The 18,310-nt window shown below is 36.5% G+C and overlaps 1 protein-coding gene across 1 annotated transcript; it reads right to left on the bottom strand.

Moving 5' to 3' along the window:
* Positions 1–202: 202 nt before the first annotated feature.
* On the bottom strand, positions 203–15,802 carry LOC113239406. The gene is made up of 8 exons (XM_026476405.1): positions 15,570–15,802; positions 14,355–14,491; positions 5,169–5,299; positions 4,948–5,097; positions 3,742–4,185; positions 3,599–3,625; positions 3,270–3,515; positions 203–1,017 (listed from the first exon to the last, which is right to left on the bottom strand). The coding sequence occupies exons 5-8, from the start codon at positions 3,796–3,798 to the stop codon at positions 865–867; spliced, it is 483 nt and encodes a 160-aa protein (XP_026332190.1). The 5' UTR covers positions 3,799–4,185; positions 4,948–5,097; positions 5,169–5,299; positions 14,355–14,491; positions 15,570–15,802; the 3' UTR covers positions 203–864.
* Positions 15,803–18,310: the final 2,508 nt, after the last annotated feature.

Raw genomic sequence — 18,310 nt, 5'->3', positions numbered from 1 at the left:
GGGCAAAATTTAACTTGGCATCTGTTATGTTCAAAACTATTTCCGTGAAAGTACCTCAATTTGCAGGACGTTGAATCATGGAAATATAGGTATTATTTTATAAACAATAACTACAGAATTTGTTTGGTAAAGATACCATTGTACCGCGTGTTGGAGTGTTCTAAATAATTAGAACTATAGTCCAATAATAGGCGATTTGATGAAGAAAAACAATTTTATTGATGTGAGTAAAATAGTGTATTCATGTCGCCGCAACGACGTATTTATTCGTTATTAGCAGAGATTTAACAATGTAATTCACACGAAAATGATACCACGATATTTTATTGGTTACCAGTTATTAGTGAGAAATGGTGTTACATATTTTGTGTGCTAGGTGGGTTTGCGAATTTTAGCTAAGCCGGATTTACATTTGTCTGACGTGTCGTGTCTTGACATTTCAGAACGGTATCGGTTTCATACATTTAATATGGTTAGATTTATATTAGTGTGCCGTAAGACGGCTTGTGTTGTGTGTTTGGAACCGACATCGTTGTGACGCGTCACGATGTGTCGTTCATTGTAAAAGTAAATTATCTCTTTGTAATAAAATTTTTAAACAACGATCTTTTTGCAAATTAATGAGTAGGAAAAAAATGCAAGTGTTCATTCAGTGTTTTAAATTTTTCATTGTTAAACAAATCGAAGGTATAATAATTTGTTTATAATGCAGGATATGATGAAATGTGATACCATTATATGTTTTTTTAAATATGGACTTACACCACTTCTACAATGACAGACACAAATGTAAATCCGACTTTAACAGGTTGAATTTTTATCTTTTCGCTATATTTTAATGAATAGGCTGAATAACATTAATGATTAATTGGACGTGTTCTCCGAGTCGCCCTTGCCATCACTAACGGTGGGCATGTAGTTGAAGAGTAAAGCTTTTTTGTCATAACCGCACCGGAACAGATTCCACGCCATGTCCTCAGGAGTGTCTCCGGACTGGTTGGCGCAGCTCTCCAATGCCTGCAAAGTTCATAAATTACTTTTCTATTCTTCAGAGATAAATAAGTTTTGCTGCGTGTGTAGATCTGTATTTCGTACGTACAAGTCTTCGCATCGCATCACTGGAAGCATCCTGCGTTCTGCGTTTTTATTCAAAATGTTACTGTTTTTACATTATCCAATGTTTTGTTCGCTTATCAAGATGCCACTTAAAAACTACTACACAGAGCGTAACACGTATATACGTTGATACTCCTTGGACACAGATTAACAATATATATGTATCTTTTATATCGATCGAAAGTTTAGCATCATTTTGTTATTGTTTTGTTATTTTCTTTAGTTATATTGTTCTATTTTCAATTTATTGTGGCGCAAATGAATAAAATGAAATCCGAAAAGCCTATTAAAGTTTTAAGAGCAAAAGTGCGGTGTCGAGGTATTATTCGCCATTTGAATTCAGGTACGTATTATTCTCGAATAGCTGGTCAGTACTCTGAAAAATCATTGGCGAAACATTAAAATTGGACTAACGTTGTTTTAAAAATGAGAAAGTTTTATTTTTTATAATATCAAGTACAACGAACAAGTTCTGCGCCTGATAGTAAGCTACACGCCTGTCCACAACGGTTGCAGTGCCACTCAGAGCTTGAAGTCGCAAAGATCTGAGGGGCACTGCCACTGCGCCCGTCACCTTGAGACATAAGTTGACAAGTCCCATGTGCCTGTTATTTCACCAGCACCCTTACTCTTCAAAACCGGAACACAGTAATGCTGACGTTACTGCTTGACGAAATAGATAAGGTGGCAGTACTTCCCTGGACGAACTCTTTCACAAGGAGCTCTACTGCTAATAAAGTACAAAAAACTACCTCTGCGGCCGAACGGTTACCATGCCGAACGGCCACGCAGTAGTCCCGGGTGCGATTCCCGGGCCGGGAGAAATATTTGTATGGCCTATATTTCTCTGGTGAGTTTGGGTGTAATTTGTGGTTGTCTATGCGAATGTCCAGGGCACCCGCGATACAGGGTTTCCCTAGTGCGGGGCTATGTGTATGCGTAAAAGAAAGTGTTAAAACAGTTGACGCAGCATGTGTATGGTGCACGTACTTCTAACTTTTGGACATTTTTTTAATTAACAGGTACCCAGCCCAAAGTTACCCTACTTTGACACACTGAACAAAAATTGTTCAAAAATCAATTAAGGGAATTGGCGGGTTGGCGATCGTGGTAAAATTTAAATTTAAAACACTAAAAAATAAGTTTTTGAAATTAATTGAATCCCATAACAGGTAATTTAGCTTTTAGTTCACGAACTAGGAACAATTAGATAGGTCAGTAATTGATAGTCGTTAACGTTTGTCCATGTACCCGTAACTTTCTTTTCATATAATTTTGACAACTACCATTTACCATTACCATTGCCATAATAATAATAACGCACACACTTAAAATAGCCCCGCACTAGAGAGACCCTGTGTCGCGGGTGCCATGGACACATAGATAGACAATCACAAATTACACTCAAACTCACGAGAGAAATTAAAGTTAGAGCCATACAAATTTCTTCGACCCGGGAATCGAACCTGGGACTTCTGCATGGCAGTCCAGCATGGTAACCGTTCGGCCACGGAGGCAGTTAATATAATAATAAGTATGGAAGGGGCAGGTGGGGTAAGAGGAACACCGGGGATAGATTGACACCCACAAGCACCGAAAATAGTATAGGCACATATTTTCGACTTTTGGATTTGGAGTATCGTAGCGATATGTCTTTAAAATGGTTTAAACTGAGTTGTTTGTTTGTTTTATCGGCTGAGAGACTATAATGCTATATTACATTACGAGTTAAGGTCTCATGCCCGACTTCCCCCGGTGTTTCGCTTATCACACCTCTTATTATATTTTTGCAATTTTCAATGTTTAAATAAATTTGTGTGTTGCTGAACCTTCCGTTACACATTTTTTTTATAATGTCAAGTGACGGGACGAACAAGTCACGCGCCTGAAGGTAAGCTACACGCCTGTCCATGACAGTTACAGTGTCACTCAGAGCTTTACATCGCAAAGATCCGACACTGCCACTGCGCCCGTCACCTTGAGACATAAGTTGACCAGTCCCATGTGCCGTAATTTCACCAGCACCCTTACCCTTCAAAACCGGTACACAGTAATGCTCACATTACTGTTTGGCCGCAGAAATCGGCAAGGTGGCAGCACTTCTCTGGACGAACTCTTTCACAAGAAGCTCTATTGCTACTAAATACACATACCTTGGTATCATTCTTTCCGTCTGCTCTGTTAGCCATTTTGCCCAGTATTGCCGCTTTCTGGAGTTTTCCGTCTTTGCTGATCATTTTGCATTTAAGAAGGACGCAGTAGACATGGCTTTTGAGCGCTTGATCATCAACAAGTTCTCCATTCAGGAGTAACTCTACAAGCTTGAGATCAACTCCGGAGTGCGTTAAGCATGCGTCCGAGTGGGCACGGAACATAGCCTTTTCCTCCTTTCCCATTGCCTATAAAAAAAATCAAAGTGACACTTGAAGTCAATTCGTAATCATTTAAGTTGAAAATAATGAGAGAATGACTTGACACTTACGATGCAGTTCTTGCATCCTGTTGTAGTCTGAAAAATAAAATACCAGTTTCCCATTAATAACAGAAGTAATTAATCATAAACAACATTGTTAAGTACTTGGATGGAAAATCGATTGTAATAAAGAGTGCATTGAAAATAATCACCTGATAAACTCCTCCAAAAGCGCCGAGCATCACGAAGGCTAACAACCAAGTCATCATTAATATTTTATTAGTCTGTCGCGTAAGAACAAGAGCAGCAACAACGCAACCACTTGCAGCCGATGCAGCACCTCCAATCGCGTGCGCTCCGGTGAGATCTGTGATTTATTAGCGGGCGCATCCTAGCTTGAGTCACGCCCACCTACCACGATACACTGGCGATTCTTTACAACTCGCTAGCTTTTGATATTTTAATCGCCAATTTCTTTTTAATTCATAAAGCCATTGACTATTTTTACATACTTAGCATATTCCTACTTAATTAATTTTATTCCAAGGAACCTCCGGAGTTTACTTAATAAAAACATTACTATAATAAAATCTGATCTAAAATTTATTGATATCTTTTCAAGTATTAATGTAGCATTAACAGGAGTTATGAAACACCTGAAAAGGAAAAGAAGCGAGATATCCAGTTATCTTGGTAGCGGCGGAATATTTTGAAATGGACAATGCAGGTGTTTGTTTTGGAAATATACAGCGGACGCAAATTCACAACATCATTGGATGGATCACTCGCCAAATATTTGCAACCATTGTCTCATCTATTTATTTACAGGACTAAAACCTTAATTACTAGGTAATATTTTTCATCACTTGAAGCCATGGTAGATTATTGGTTCGAATCGAGGCTCCCACTTCTGAGTTTCTCGGAATTCATGTGCGAAATTTAATATCAAATTTACCATGACCTTTTCGGTGAAGGAAAACATCTCGTTTATTAGCAGTAGAGCTCCTTGTGAAAGAGCCCTTCGTCCAGGGAAGTACTGCCACCGTACTGAGTTCCGGTTTTGAAGGGTAAGGGTGCTGGTGAAATTACAGGCACATGGGACTTGTCAACTCATGTCTCAGTGCCCCTCAGATCTTCGCGACTTAAAGTTCTGAGTGGCACTGCAACTGTTAGGGGCAGGCTTGTAGCTTAGCATCAGACGCACGACTTGTTCGTCCCGTCACTTGTTGTTATTTAAAAAAAATCTTGTTAAAACCTGGACGTCGAAGAAGGTTTACAACCCTCGAATAACGTGTGAAGTCCCCAACCCGCATCGGGTCAGCGTTGCGGACTATGGCCTAAACCCTCGCTTGGGAGGAGACTCGTGCCCAGAAGTGGGATGTATAAAAGGGTTGATGATGATTTTTTTCAACACTTACCTAAAATTTGACAGATCCATAACATTTGTCAACAGTTCAGCAACGTTTGAGTAGTTTTATTTAGATTCGGACAGCAATTGTTAAAAATGCAGAAGTCAAATGTTTAGTTGTTAATTTTTCATCAAAATCATTATACCTCAATATTAACATCTGCAATAATGAGACGAAAAGTGATTCACATAGTTCATATGTAATGAATAGTGCAAACACTACATACTTACGTAAGAGTATTTATATTTAGGTTCCTATAACTAGATTGTCATTTATTATTGCTTTTCTATATACGAAGCACAACTGAAGATTTATTATTTAATTGTTATTTCAACAATACGATCATTAAACGCAAAATTTCCTGGAAAAATAACAATATATTTTATTAAATATAAGCAGTTTATAAGCAGAGGAGTGAGGTAACGCGGGTTTGCGAGTGATGTTATGTATACCACCTAAATACCAAAATCTAGAGACCAAAATATCTTGTTCTCCTTGATTCGATCTGAAAACCATCTACGTATTTTAGACATCTGCTCTACAACCTATAACCATATACTTATGTGTAAGTTGATGTAATCTGCTGAACAGGCTCTAAAAGACAATCCTCTTTCATTGTTATAAATCTATGATGTTATTATTATGACGCGAATAAAATGCGTCAACCTCAGTCCCAGATAATTTCAATCGTAAATATAAAAAAAAAATATGTAAGCGCATTGTCGAAAACGATGGAACGTGAACATATGGACAAGGTGGGTACACACACGCCAATAGGACGTCAGTGTACTGGGACTTGATTATGCAGCAGTGTTGTTGCTGATATGGGTTTTTTACACGTCAGCCGATGCTGATTTTATATTATGGTTTGATATGATTGTATATCATTTGAAAAATTTACATCCTTACGGAATCTGTCTACGTGAAAAAGCTTTCTATTTTCTTTGGTATTGTAATAAAATATTATTTCAATATTTCGTAATATCTATGAATTTTATCAATGTTATATCTTAGAAACAACAGTCTGTTTCTGGAAGGTTTGTAAATTATTCTAGCGTGTTTTTAGGTCATGTCACAACTCGAACATCCGCAATCAATATCAGCATCGATGAATACGGATGCTGATGCGGATGCGGTTATTTAAAGTTATGCTGTTTATCTGCTGATCCTGATATTCGCAACAACCCTGTTATGCATCAACATAAATGCAGTCTACGGTAAACTAATAGGGCCGAGTCACAGTAGAGCTCTAGTTTCTTATATTGTTTGATGAATTCCAGAACTATTATTGCTTACTACTTATCAATTATTATTACTTACTAAGGATTACTTTATTAAGTCACTTCATGTTTGTAATGGTAGTTCTGGAATTCATCAAGTGTGCTATTGCACACTTGGAATACGGATTGTATTATTGTAAATGGCACACATTGAATTTAAAGTTAGGTAAGTATAAAATTAAATCTGTACATGTTGTGTTGTTGTAGCCAAAGTAATTAAAATGAAATAACAAATTAAAATTGTAAAAACCCCCGACACAAAAGATAAACTCTAAAAGTTAATAATAATTTATTATTATTTTTGAATTATTTCAAATTGTTAAATAGGTGTCAATCCAAAATGCTAACATACTTATATCGAAGCAATTTAACTATACTCAGGCTAAATACGATGTACAAAAAATGTCAACAAACAAAAACGTAACATTTTTAGGATTTTCATCTCAGACTCTTTCACAGTTACAACAATTTCAATATTTTCCCCCCAATTCAAGTAGATTATGGATAATACTAAATCTTGAAATCATGTTTATAATAAATACTGTTCAACAGAAATTTCAAATCACCTAAAAATGACATAAAAAAGACCATTATTTAACTACACACATCAAAAGTGTCTAGGGATCAAGTACGTTTAAGAGTATTGCTGCAATTAGGGTTAATTATATTAACTTTTTTGCATCGCTATTGATACTTTTTAGTGAGTTTTAACATTTAAATAAGGAATATTGTTTAAAATTCGATAATAAGAAGAAAATCGATTGTCAATGTGGTTTTGTATAAAAATGAGTTATAGCGTTTTGACAAAATCGTTACAATATCTGCATCGGAACCGAAACAATTTACATTATTATGGAGAGACGACATCATTTAACCCGAGAAGTGATGATGCGAGCCGTCGGAATGTTGGAAGCTGGTTCCAGGCAACGTGCTGTGGCTTTCACTCTTAACACTACACAGAGCGTCATAAGTCGCCTCTGGACGCGCTATCGCATGACGGACAGCGTGGCCCAGCGACATTGGAGGACGATCTCGCATCACGACTCGCAGACAGGACCGGTATATCCAAAATACTGCTCGACGGAATCGTACCATGACCGCCATGATGTTGGTTACGAGGCTCCACAGCTCCTCAGGCTTGCTAATAAGCGATCAAACAATCCGAAATCGTTTACGTGAAGTGGGTCTGCGATCCCGAAGGCCGCTCAGAGTTCCACCTATTGCACCCTGCAATCGCAGGACCCGTTTACGATGGGCTCGCGAACACAGAAACTGGGAGGAAGAAGACTGGCGCTATGTGTGCTTTTCGGATGAATCCCGCTTCGGTATGAGACCGGATACAAGACGTACTCGAGTTTGGAAAACATCTGGACGTCATGAAAGTTTGAGATATTGTCAGGAAGTTCATCCATATGGTGGGGGAACAATAATGATATGGGCCGGTATTTGGATCGGCGGAAGAACCGATCTCATTTGGATCAGGGGTAACCTCAATGCTCAAGTTTACGCAGAGAGGATTGTTTCAGATGTTATCATCCCTTTGCACAACGCACGTCCACACACGGCTAGAGTCGTAACACGCATTCTTGCCGAAGCTCGTATCAACGTTCTGCCATGGCCTGTTCAATCGCCAGACCTCAATCCAATTGAGCACGCATGGGATATGCTTCAAAGAAGAGCTGTGCCGAGTATGCATACCGTACATACTCTACAACAATATTTTGACTTGTTACAAAACACATGGGCGGCCATTCCTCAAAGTGGTTTTGATGAACTCATCTTAAACATGCCAAATCGCTGTAATTGTGTGATTCGTGTTAATGGTGGAAATACAGATTATTAATTTTCTTATCTTTACAATAAAAATGAGCAAAATCATCATTTTCGCCATTTTTTTGTCATTTAATTGACGCCGTTAATTTGAGTTTTTTCCCACAATTTGCAAAAACATCAATTTTAGTTTATTTTAATTAAATATAGGGGTAAGCGGTTAAATAAAACATAAGCATTAAAGTAAGAAGTCGTCCTGGAAGACTGGATTTGGTAAATATTGCTTAAATAATTTATATTTCAAAAATATTCACTTGATCCCTAGACACTTTTGATGTGTGTATTTGGAAAACTGTGTCATCCCTAGTGACTTTTAAATTTGAAGGGAGAGATTACAAACATTCCAGTTCTGGTGGTTATTCAAGTTCAGAATCGGAGATAGATGCTGGATGATATAATATGTGATACCTACCGTCTTGTTTTTATTTACTTATTTTGTAAACTTAATAATAATTGGCTAGGTAAGTATTACTTCTACGCAACCCAATTACCTATTTACCTATTTAAATTCCAATTAAAGGAGCATTGAAAAAATGTTGTTTTCCTGTGCCGTCAGTGGTTGCCTAGCAACGTTTTGTTATTAAACAGTCTACATCGAATTTGGCTGGAGTATAGTTAATACTTGATACTAGTTCACTGGTTTTCTTTTTCAAAAATATTGACCCCGTATTTTGTTTACATAGCGATTCCCTTTAGGACTCAAACTCGGTAAGTCTATTTATAATAATAGCATTTGCGCACTACATCCGATTCGTATTCGTTCCTAATCCGATACGATACAAATCTAGAAAACTCGGATCCACTTCGGATGTCGCTTGTGCACTAAGTCCGATTCGAAGATATGATCCCTGTGATATTTCGGACTGTCATTTCTCGGGTACGGAACCGGGGGTCTACTCTCGATCTCCGAAACAATCCGTCCGAAACAATTACTGTCAAATAAGTAATATTCTTCTCATTCTTTTCATTTGGTCAAGTATTGTTTATTAGGCAGTAATTGTTTCGGACGGAGATCGAGAGTAGACCTCCAAGCCCTGTACTCTCGTTCTCCGTCCGAACATCCGTCCAAAACAAGACATCCGTCCAAAACAAGACATCCGTCTGAAATAGTTGCTGTAAAATAAGCAATATTTTTCTAAATTAAAAGACGTCGTAACATGCGTTTTTGAATTTGGTCGAGTATTACTTATTTGAGTATTACTGATTATACAGAAATTGTTTCGGGCGTATGTCGGACAGAGAATGAAAGTAGACCTCCAGATACGAATCGGACGCAGTGGGCAAACGCTCTAACGCTGAGTTCATGTGTCCACACACGTTCCTGCTCCACGGTTAGGCCCTAGTCACCATATTGCACTGTTAATGCAATAGCGTATTAAAATTAACGCGTATTAGCGTATTCATTTAGCGTATTAAAAGTGTACTTTTTCAGAATCGATGAAAAACAATTTACTCACTTCTCCTGAAAGATGATTAAAATTGTATGTATAGGTTAAAGTTTATTGCAGACATGTAAACAATTTCCTATTCGTCAAATGTATTTGAAAATGAAAGGGAAAACATAATTTCATATTTTTGAGTAAGGATTGTTTTATTCAGAACTAGGTCACAAAAACTTTGTTTCATATTGAGTTAAGTAGATATCTTTTTATTGTTACGGCTGTTGTATTGACGTGTAGAGATTCAAATTTTACGTTCAGCAATAGCAAAATTCGAATTTCACATATTTTGAGTTACAACACTATTACAATAGCAGTGCGATGGGCCCAACGGTCACTCAGGTAGACCATTCTAATGAATCTAAACAGTAGGTAGGTACTATACATTTGACAAACCTAACATCCTGTCACCAACTACGTTCCTGCTCCATCATCAGATTTTGATCACTATGTGTCTACCAACTACTTGTAAAGACCAATCCTATGAGTCCAAATTCGGTGAGTCTACATTTAGGGTCGTATTCCAGAACTCTACTCAATACTCAAGTCAGGACTTGACTATTGCAGTGAGCACTGAAAATCATACTCAAGTCCTTGCCATTAGGGTCGTATTTCCAGTGCTTGAAATCATACTCAAGTCTGCTCAAGTCCTGACTTGAGCATTGAGTAGAGTTCTGGAATACGACCCTTAATAAGGTCGAGTTCCTGAGTCCAGGTTCCTGGTGGCCTACCATAACCTTTCCAAAAACAATCTTATTTCAAAGTAAGCATAAAGTAAGCTTATTGTAATATTACTCATTTTCGTATCATGACAAACCTCATCATTATTATTATTTAGTATCAACCAAATAATGTATTATGGTTAAAGTGACTGAAAGAACGAATGATTTCCCAATATTGACTGTTCCTTACTAAAGGTAGGAAAGAAATAACGTTATATGAACTGTATAATACCATCTCTTTCTTTTTAACCGACTTCAAAAAAGGAGGAGGTTCTCAATTCGACTGTATGTTCTTTTTTTTGTATGTATGTTACGCGATAACTCCGGTATTTGTGAACCGATTTTCATGCTTCTTTTTTTGTTGGAAAGGGGGTACTTCCATTGTGGTCCCATTTAATTTTGAAGAAAATCATCCATCTCGAAGGGTGGCTGTTCACGCATGAAGATTCATTTTCATAAATAGCGCCTAACATTAATTTAGGAGCAGTTACTTTAATGGTTGATTTTGCTATTTTTCCAATTCAAGGCGTATTTCTCTCAGTATACTTTGAGTAGTGTCGTAGTGAGAGCCTATTTTTATTATCTCAAGTCCTGTATAGTGGCGAACTAGGGGATATATCAATAAAACTTAGCAAATAGACGTAATTCCACGTACTTTTGAGGTCGCTTTTTTTTATACTCTCTACTGAGATTATTTGATGTTCCGAATCGTCTTATCGTAGTATAATGTTTAAGTACCTAATGTTATTTTCATTCATAGAATTTTGACTGTTAAAAAAAGAAAAGTATGTAATAATAAAATCTATTATTTATTAATTACGTTGTTTTCTATAATTATTCCGCATTTTCATGACGAAAAATAAATAAAACAAGCTGAGTTTTGATAGCCACGTTGTGAATTCGGAACTATAGTGTAGTGTCACCTGTTGGTTTCACCAAGGAGAATGTAAATGGCGCTGTTATAATTTTACGAAATAAACATAGCGTAAATTTATTTAACGAAAAATTATTTACTATGTGCTATTAAATAAAAAATAAACAAAATATTGAAGAGATACATTATGTAAATAAATAAGTTAAAAATTATTTACTATGTGCTATTAAATAAAAAATAAACAAAATATTGAAGAGATATATGTAAATAAATAAGTTCAACCTAACTTTTAATCATTACAAATCAATATTAAGACAATAAAACTGAAAATAATATTGTTTCCATTGCATCCGTGTACCTATTTTAAGATTACTAAATTTGACATAAGAGTAATATTACTTTATGTTAAAGTCGCGTCATAGTACGAACTGATTGAATGAATAGTCACAAAGCTGCCAATAAAACATCATAGTTTTAATAATACAATAAGCTTACTTTAAGCGCGTTATGGTACGAAAAGTCAATATAAGGTTAAAGCAATATTGTTTTAAGAGGTTGTGGTAGGCCCCCTGGCACAAGTTTGCTGATTTTCTGGAATAAATAAAACCACTGGTCATAGTAATTCCACTGAGACTCTACTAAAACGATATTGCAATTATGACTATATTTGTTATTCTGCTAAAATCTAGTTGCTGGTTGCTAGTTACTGGCAGTTTCAATGGTGTGCCAGTGGCGTCGGGTATATAACTAGAAATAGAGACGAAATAAGCCACCCATCCCTGGCAACACTGGCAATCAGGTAAAGGACTATCCACACACATCAGGGCCGTGCCCGGGACGTGGACGGAGCGTGCTAGTTTGTATGAATTGCGGGCCCGTCCCGGCCTCGGCCCGGACACGGACATGTGTGAACGAGTTCATACAAAATATATGTGTATATATAGACCTTTAATGGGCCTTATATCACTTTTAAATATCAACTCTTGTTTGCGCTGAAATCATAAATTAGAAAACTGAAATAGTACAGCGCCAACAACTAACCTGTGTTTACGTCTCCGTATATTCCAAAAATATTCTGTATTTATTGTTAATAAAGACAATATCAGTATTACAATCTCTCATATAAAAATTAAGTTGTTCCGTGGTGTGGGAAAAACAGCAAATCATTTAATTACAAAACAAACGGAATCACATTTCATCGATATGTAATTTTGCAATTTTCGTCCATTATAGCAAAGCTCAAGTTAAACTGGTCAATTTGAAGTGAAACAATTGACGACACCCGTCAATTGTTTTGAATTCGATCTGGCCAATCGGAGCGCAGTTGTGTTTGCATTTAGCAGAATAGTTTTCAAACAAATTAAATGAGATTTCGTCTCTATTTCTGGTTACTAATCGATGGTCAGTGCAATGGCAGTGATGGCATTCGTTCATTCAATCACTAACGATCGATGTTGCCTTAATAAAACTATCATGGAAATTACTATGCATAACTTAATTTCTAGTTTTATTCTTTTCCCTTCCTAGTACTTTCTCTCTTTTTAATCAGCAATTTAGTCTTCAAACAAAATGTATATATTTTATGTCACATAATCAGTAGTCTACGTCACTGACGAGCAGAGTACCAAAAAATTGCTATGGCAGTTGAATAACAACTGGCTAGCCTCAGGCAAGCCACTACTTTTAACAGAATGCCAAACGTACAAAATGGTGCCATTGACACTATCGACACACAACGAGATTGAAAATAATTACAACTTGTTTATAAAAAATCGACTCAAAAGTTCGTGGAATTACATTTATTTGCCAGTTTTGCCAAGCACCCACTTTCCGTTAATCTATTTCAATAAAAAATGGCAAACAGAAGTATTTCCAAAAACTTTTGAGGTTTTTTTATGTAACTTCAGTAAGTATTAGTATTTTTATTAAGGAACACGTTAGTGCAGCGCGACGTGATTTGTGAAGCAAATGTGATTTGTGATTGTGGCGAATTACAGCAGTCGCTACAAAGTTTCTTTGCACATTTATTTAATATAGTTTTTTTAGCAATTTTAGTTTTAGATTTAAATTCTATATTTATTTATTTCTATATTCTATACTTGTTTCAGGCGCTTTTTTCTTTGTTATTGTCGCTATTATTTCTGTTTTCCTAGTAACTGTATATTGTCGTGTAAATGGTACACTTCCGTCGGTCTAATTATATATATAATAGCACCCACCCGAACCACATTTATACAGTCCGCAACAATTATTAAACTATTTATATTGATAATTATTCTAAGAATGATTAGGTAAGTCAGTAATGTAGGCCCATTGTTCGTCAACTAACAAGTCTACTGCATAAGAATTGAGTTAGAAAGACTCAATTCACTGAGAAAGTAATGGTGTTTCGTCCAGTTACGATGCAGTACAATAGTATTTTGAACTGCTCTATTATGTTGGTATTGAAAATATTTCAAGAAAATGCGCACAATAGAATCGCCGTGCCAGTTTTATTCACTTATAGAAAATGGTCGAACACACTTATTAACGCGGAATCGCATTAAGCCGATCTGAAAAGGCTTTATGCCCGTGCATTAGTAGCAGTTTCCGAGTTAAAGAGGGGAGGGTCGGCTCGCTTGATCCATCGCCCCAGACGGTTGAGCCCGTGTAATGAAAAAATAATATCAGCCTCTCACGATTTCCCGCTGCTCAGCATGGCGGCTACCACGCAACGAAAAAATCTCCTCCAATAGTCGCTACCAGAGAGTGCGCACTTTGCGCACACCTCCATACGATTGCGGTCCGCGTCGACGCACTCATGGCGGGAAAAGTTAGCAGTAGCAGAGCTCCTTGTGAAAGAGTTCTTCCACAGAAGTACTGCCACCTTACTTATTTCTGCCGCCAAGCAGTAATGTGAGGATTGCTGCGATTCGGTTGCGAAGCGTAAGGGTGCTGGTGAAATTATAGGCACATGGGACTTGTCAACTTATGTCTCACGGTGTGTTACGGACAGGCGTGTCGCTTACCATCAGACACGTCGTGATTGTTCGTGCCGTCACTGAGTATTATAAAATAAATGCAACAACGTTGCGAGTTTCGCTTTCGCTTTCGCTCGTATTACATGGACTTATAATTTTTTCTGACCGACTTAATGCGATTTCGTGTCGATAAGTGTGGTGACTACCTAATGATGTCTTTTTCAATTTATAGAAAGTTACGTTAAGTGGAATTATGCAGGTAGGAGCGACGAGTAATAACACCGTTTTTCCTTTACTCCAATTTACAATACCTTTGGTCCAAACGATGTATGCAGACGCTGGATGGTGGATGGTTAGGTTTTGCAGTACATATCCTTTGAATAACGCATGGAGCCATAACTATTGCTAGAAATGCAGTGAATATTATCCCCATCGCGTTGCTGATGTTCTACGGACAAAAACTTAAATTTTTTAATTATACTTCACCTATTCACGCATCTGTGACCCGTATTAAGGTATATAAAAAACGGATAAAACCTGTATAAATGACGTAAATGGATCGTCATGTGAAATTTGTTTATTGAAAATTGACGATACAGCAGTTCACGTTAAGGCAGTAAAGTGTCCAAAAAAGACTTCTGATTTAGCGTCCCATAGTGGGTAGGTAAATTTTCCACACCTACATTGTACCCAGATACATAATACATACACCACGGTCTACGCAAGCAGACTGATCTTCATTGGTTAGGACTCTACACTACGTTTCTTTAGCTTCTTATGCGTAGACACTTATTAGTTTCTATTAATAAATATGAGGGACATCGTGGTAATTGGGAAATCTACAAAAATCAAGGAAAGACATCACAAATTTCATCAACACTCATAGGTTATTGAACTTAGCATAATGCCGATATCATGAACGTCGAAGTAACGGAACTATGATTAAGCCAAATAATTATTTTGGTTGTTCAGCTCTCGACCAACTCCGTTGTCTTCTCGTAGTCGTTTACACAGTGTCTGAAAACCTTGGTCGTGAACCAAAGCGTGAACTAAAACATGGATCTTGAGAACTTTGTCAGTTTTCTATTGAAAGTTGTTCGGTGCGCTAAGTTGCCTACTCTGTGCCGGACAAAAGGTGAAACGAGAAAATTCAGTGAAAAATGTGACACACCGACAAAGATCGCACCATTATTAAGCTGAAGTTGCTGTTGTGGGTTGGTTTTTTCCGAGTCGGACTAATGGCTGAAGTAGTAGCGTCGTGAGACACCCACCAGCAAAATCTTACAACGTCGAAACGACGCTCCGAATGAGGGAGGAACAGCACCGAACTTTCTGGCGAAATTAGGAGACCTTCGTCCATCTCTGGGTTACCATTGGTTGATTTTACATGAAGGAATAAAAGAAAATCAGTAAAAATCACGATCAAGCATACCTAATATCTTATCTATCTTAATTACCACAATCTTCAAAACTACTTCATTACTATGAATAATAATAATAATATCAGTTTAGTACATTGTACGAACCTTAAAAAGGCAATATTCCGTTTTAATATTTAGGTATCTCCAAATAAGGTGCGTTCAAATTGACGGAATTCATAATAGCTATTGATGCTAATAGGGTGTGCAAACCACAGCATTATCACAAAGGTTAATATCGAATAAAAACAATACACAAACAACGCAGTACTACACGAATAGGAAAAAATCCCGTTTTACTCGGTGGACATTATGCCGGCATGTCGAGACAATGAATGAAATGAACAATTAAGCTTTTAGTTTCTGAAGTAAATTTATGACGCCAATGATGAAAAATGCCAGTTAGGCACGCTGTCAATTAATTTTTTCTTCTGGTTCTGCTTTATTTCTGGCCGGACACACGTATTCTATTTTCTTTTTATCGTTCTACTTCTTTGATTTTAGGTTCCTGTTAATGTAGGAAATTAATAGGTCAGTTTAAGTGAATAGTATCATTGTAGTCGGTTACTTTCTTTGACGAAATAGAACGAAGCAACACAAGCTGATTTTCAGTTGCATCGAAAATGCAAATAGCAGTACATAAGAGTCACCACAACTGCATTGTTTTTATGTTTTATAATATCAAATGACGATCCAAACAACTTGTGCGACTGGTAGTAAATGACACGTTTGCTCATAACACTTGCCCTTTAGAGTTTTAAATCGCAAAGATCTGAAGGGCACTGCCACTTCACCCGTCACCCTGCGACATAAAGTGGACAAGTCCCGTGAACCTATAGTTTAGTAGCAGTATGGTTCTTTGTGAAAGAGATTCGTCCAGGGAAGTTGGTATCGCCACCTTACCTATTTCCATTTTTGTGATTTAAAGCTCTGAGTGTGAGTGGCACTGCTACTGTTATGGAAAGGTGCAGTGAGCATAAATAACAGTATAATATCATTGGACAGGTGTGTCGCTACCAAATGCACGATTTCTTCGTGTCCTCTCTTGGTATCATAAAAAAAAGTTTCACTAGCACTCTTACCCTTCAAAACTGGAACGCAGTAATGCTCATATTACTGTTTGGCGACATAAATAGGTGTGGTGGCAGTAGTTCCCTAGAGGAATTATTTCACAAGAAGTTCTATTGCTACTTAATAATGATGCGACTACATTAGACTCCAAAATAGCAGGGGGAAATCAGTTAGATGCAGTCGGCAAAAAAAAAAAAAGGATAGCTCACCAGCGGTTTTACGACTGCGTCACTGCGGCCTGCTGTTAGTATTTGTCCAAGGATTCAGCTCACGTGATAACATATCTAGTGATACATTTATCTCTTACCTTTAAATTATTTTGTTAATATTGTTAATACATTTCATATTAACGTATTAACGTTACAATTTTCTCACTTTACGAGATTAATATTTTAATTTCTCAATATTATTTAAATTATATTCGCCTGTTCCCGTGAAAATGTAACGACTGCCGAGTTTTACAATTCAGAAATATCAATGTACAGTGTTTGTAAATGTAAAAATTAAGCACTTTTAGAAAAGCATACAATTTTAGATAATAGCACTATGATTGCTATAACAGATTCTACTAGTAATATTGTATATTGTAATGAATTGATGTTTAAATTGTTTGCTAGAAATTGTCATAGTTTTACAGTTAGGGCGTTTCTTAGCCGACAAATAGCCTGATTCAAAAGCACTAATTGCAAATAATTGCAAATTTTATGAAACCATTCGAAGTCGCAAAAATTACTTTTGGTGCATGAAAAACATTGCATTATGCGACACCTAGAATTTTTTGTAGAAACTTGTAAATTGTGCTTTTTTATAGAAATTTGAAAATGGGGTTTTTTGCCACAGTGTTCTAAAATACACATTAAAAAGAGTGAGGTCTTGGAATTGAGTGAAACTTGTAATAGCAAAAAAAGTTCCACTTTATTTAATTTATTTATTAGCAAATAAATTAACTACAATATTTAAGTATGTACAAATAATACAGTAAGTCAAATTAAGAAAACTTTCCCTATAAGTAGTCCTTGTAGGCTATTGCAGGTTATAGAGTTTGGAATTCAAAGTCAGACGAGGCAATAATTTTGATAAATATCAAGTTAAATGAAACCAAGTATGATTACGAACAACATAATGATTACGAAAGACTCGTAAATAAAATAAATGTATATATTGATCAAACAGAAGAAGAAAAAGTAGCAGAAAAAGTAAGTCACACTGAAGTAGATAGAGAAATTACGACTTATAGAAGACCTAGAATAACAGTGAAAGTACCAAAATTATTTAAGACAAACTGTAATTACAAAAGTACAATGCTGTACTGTCTGAAACAGATCTTGTAAGAGGCTATTCAAATGTGTTCAGTTTTGAAATTAGCAATTGATAAAGAATTAAATGCAATAGAAGAATTCAAAGTATGGGCAAATCCTCGTATCTACTCACCAGTAGGCAAAATTACAATTGTACGACTTGCATTATCCCAATAATGTAATTTTTAATGAATGGGAAGTGTGACAATTAAATAATTACACCCACATCGTTGTTAGATAGATAGTTTTTAGGGACAGGGACATATCTGATACCACCAAAAGGTGTAGAAACAGCTAATAATAAAGAGACAAAGCTCTCTGTGGATTAAAAAAATCCAAAATGATGTAATATTTGTAGATAAAATTTTATGAAAAATTTACATGGTTGACTGCAAAATAAATGAAACGCCAATGGGGAATAATCAAGACAGGGATATAATAGGGGTTAAAGTATGAAATTGCCGATTTGTACTGAAAATC

The sequence above is a fragment of the Hyposmocoma kahamanoa genome, unplaced genomic scaffold (genome assembly GCF_003589595.1).
Source record: "Hyposmocoma kahamanoa isolate Upper Pololo Valley unplaced genomic scaffold, ASM358959v1 99879, whole genome shotgun sequence".
Classification (NCBI taxonomy): Eukaryota; Metazoa; Arthropoda; class Insecta; order Lepidoptera; family Cosmopterigidae; genus Hyposmocoma; species Hyposmocoma kahamanoa.
Note: the sequence above shows the minus strand (reverse complement) of the source record. Positions and strands in the feature narration are given on the sequence as shown.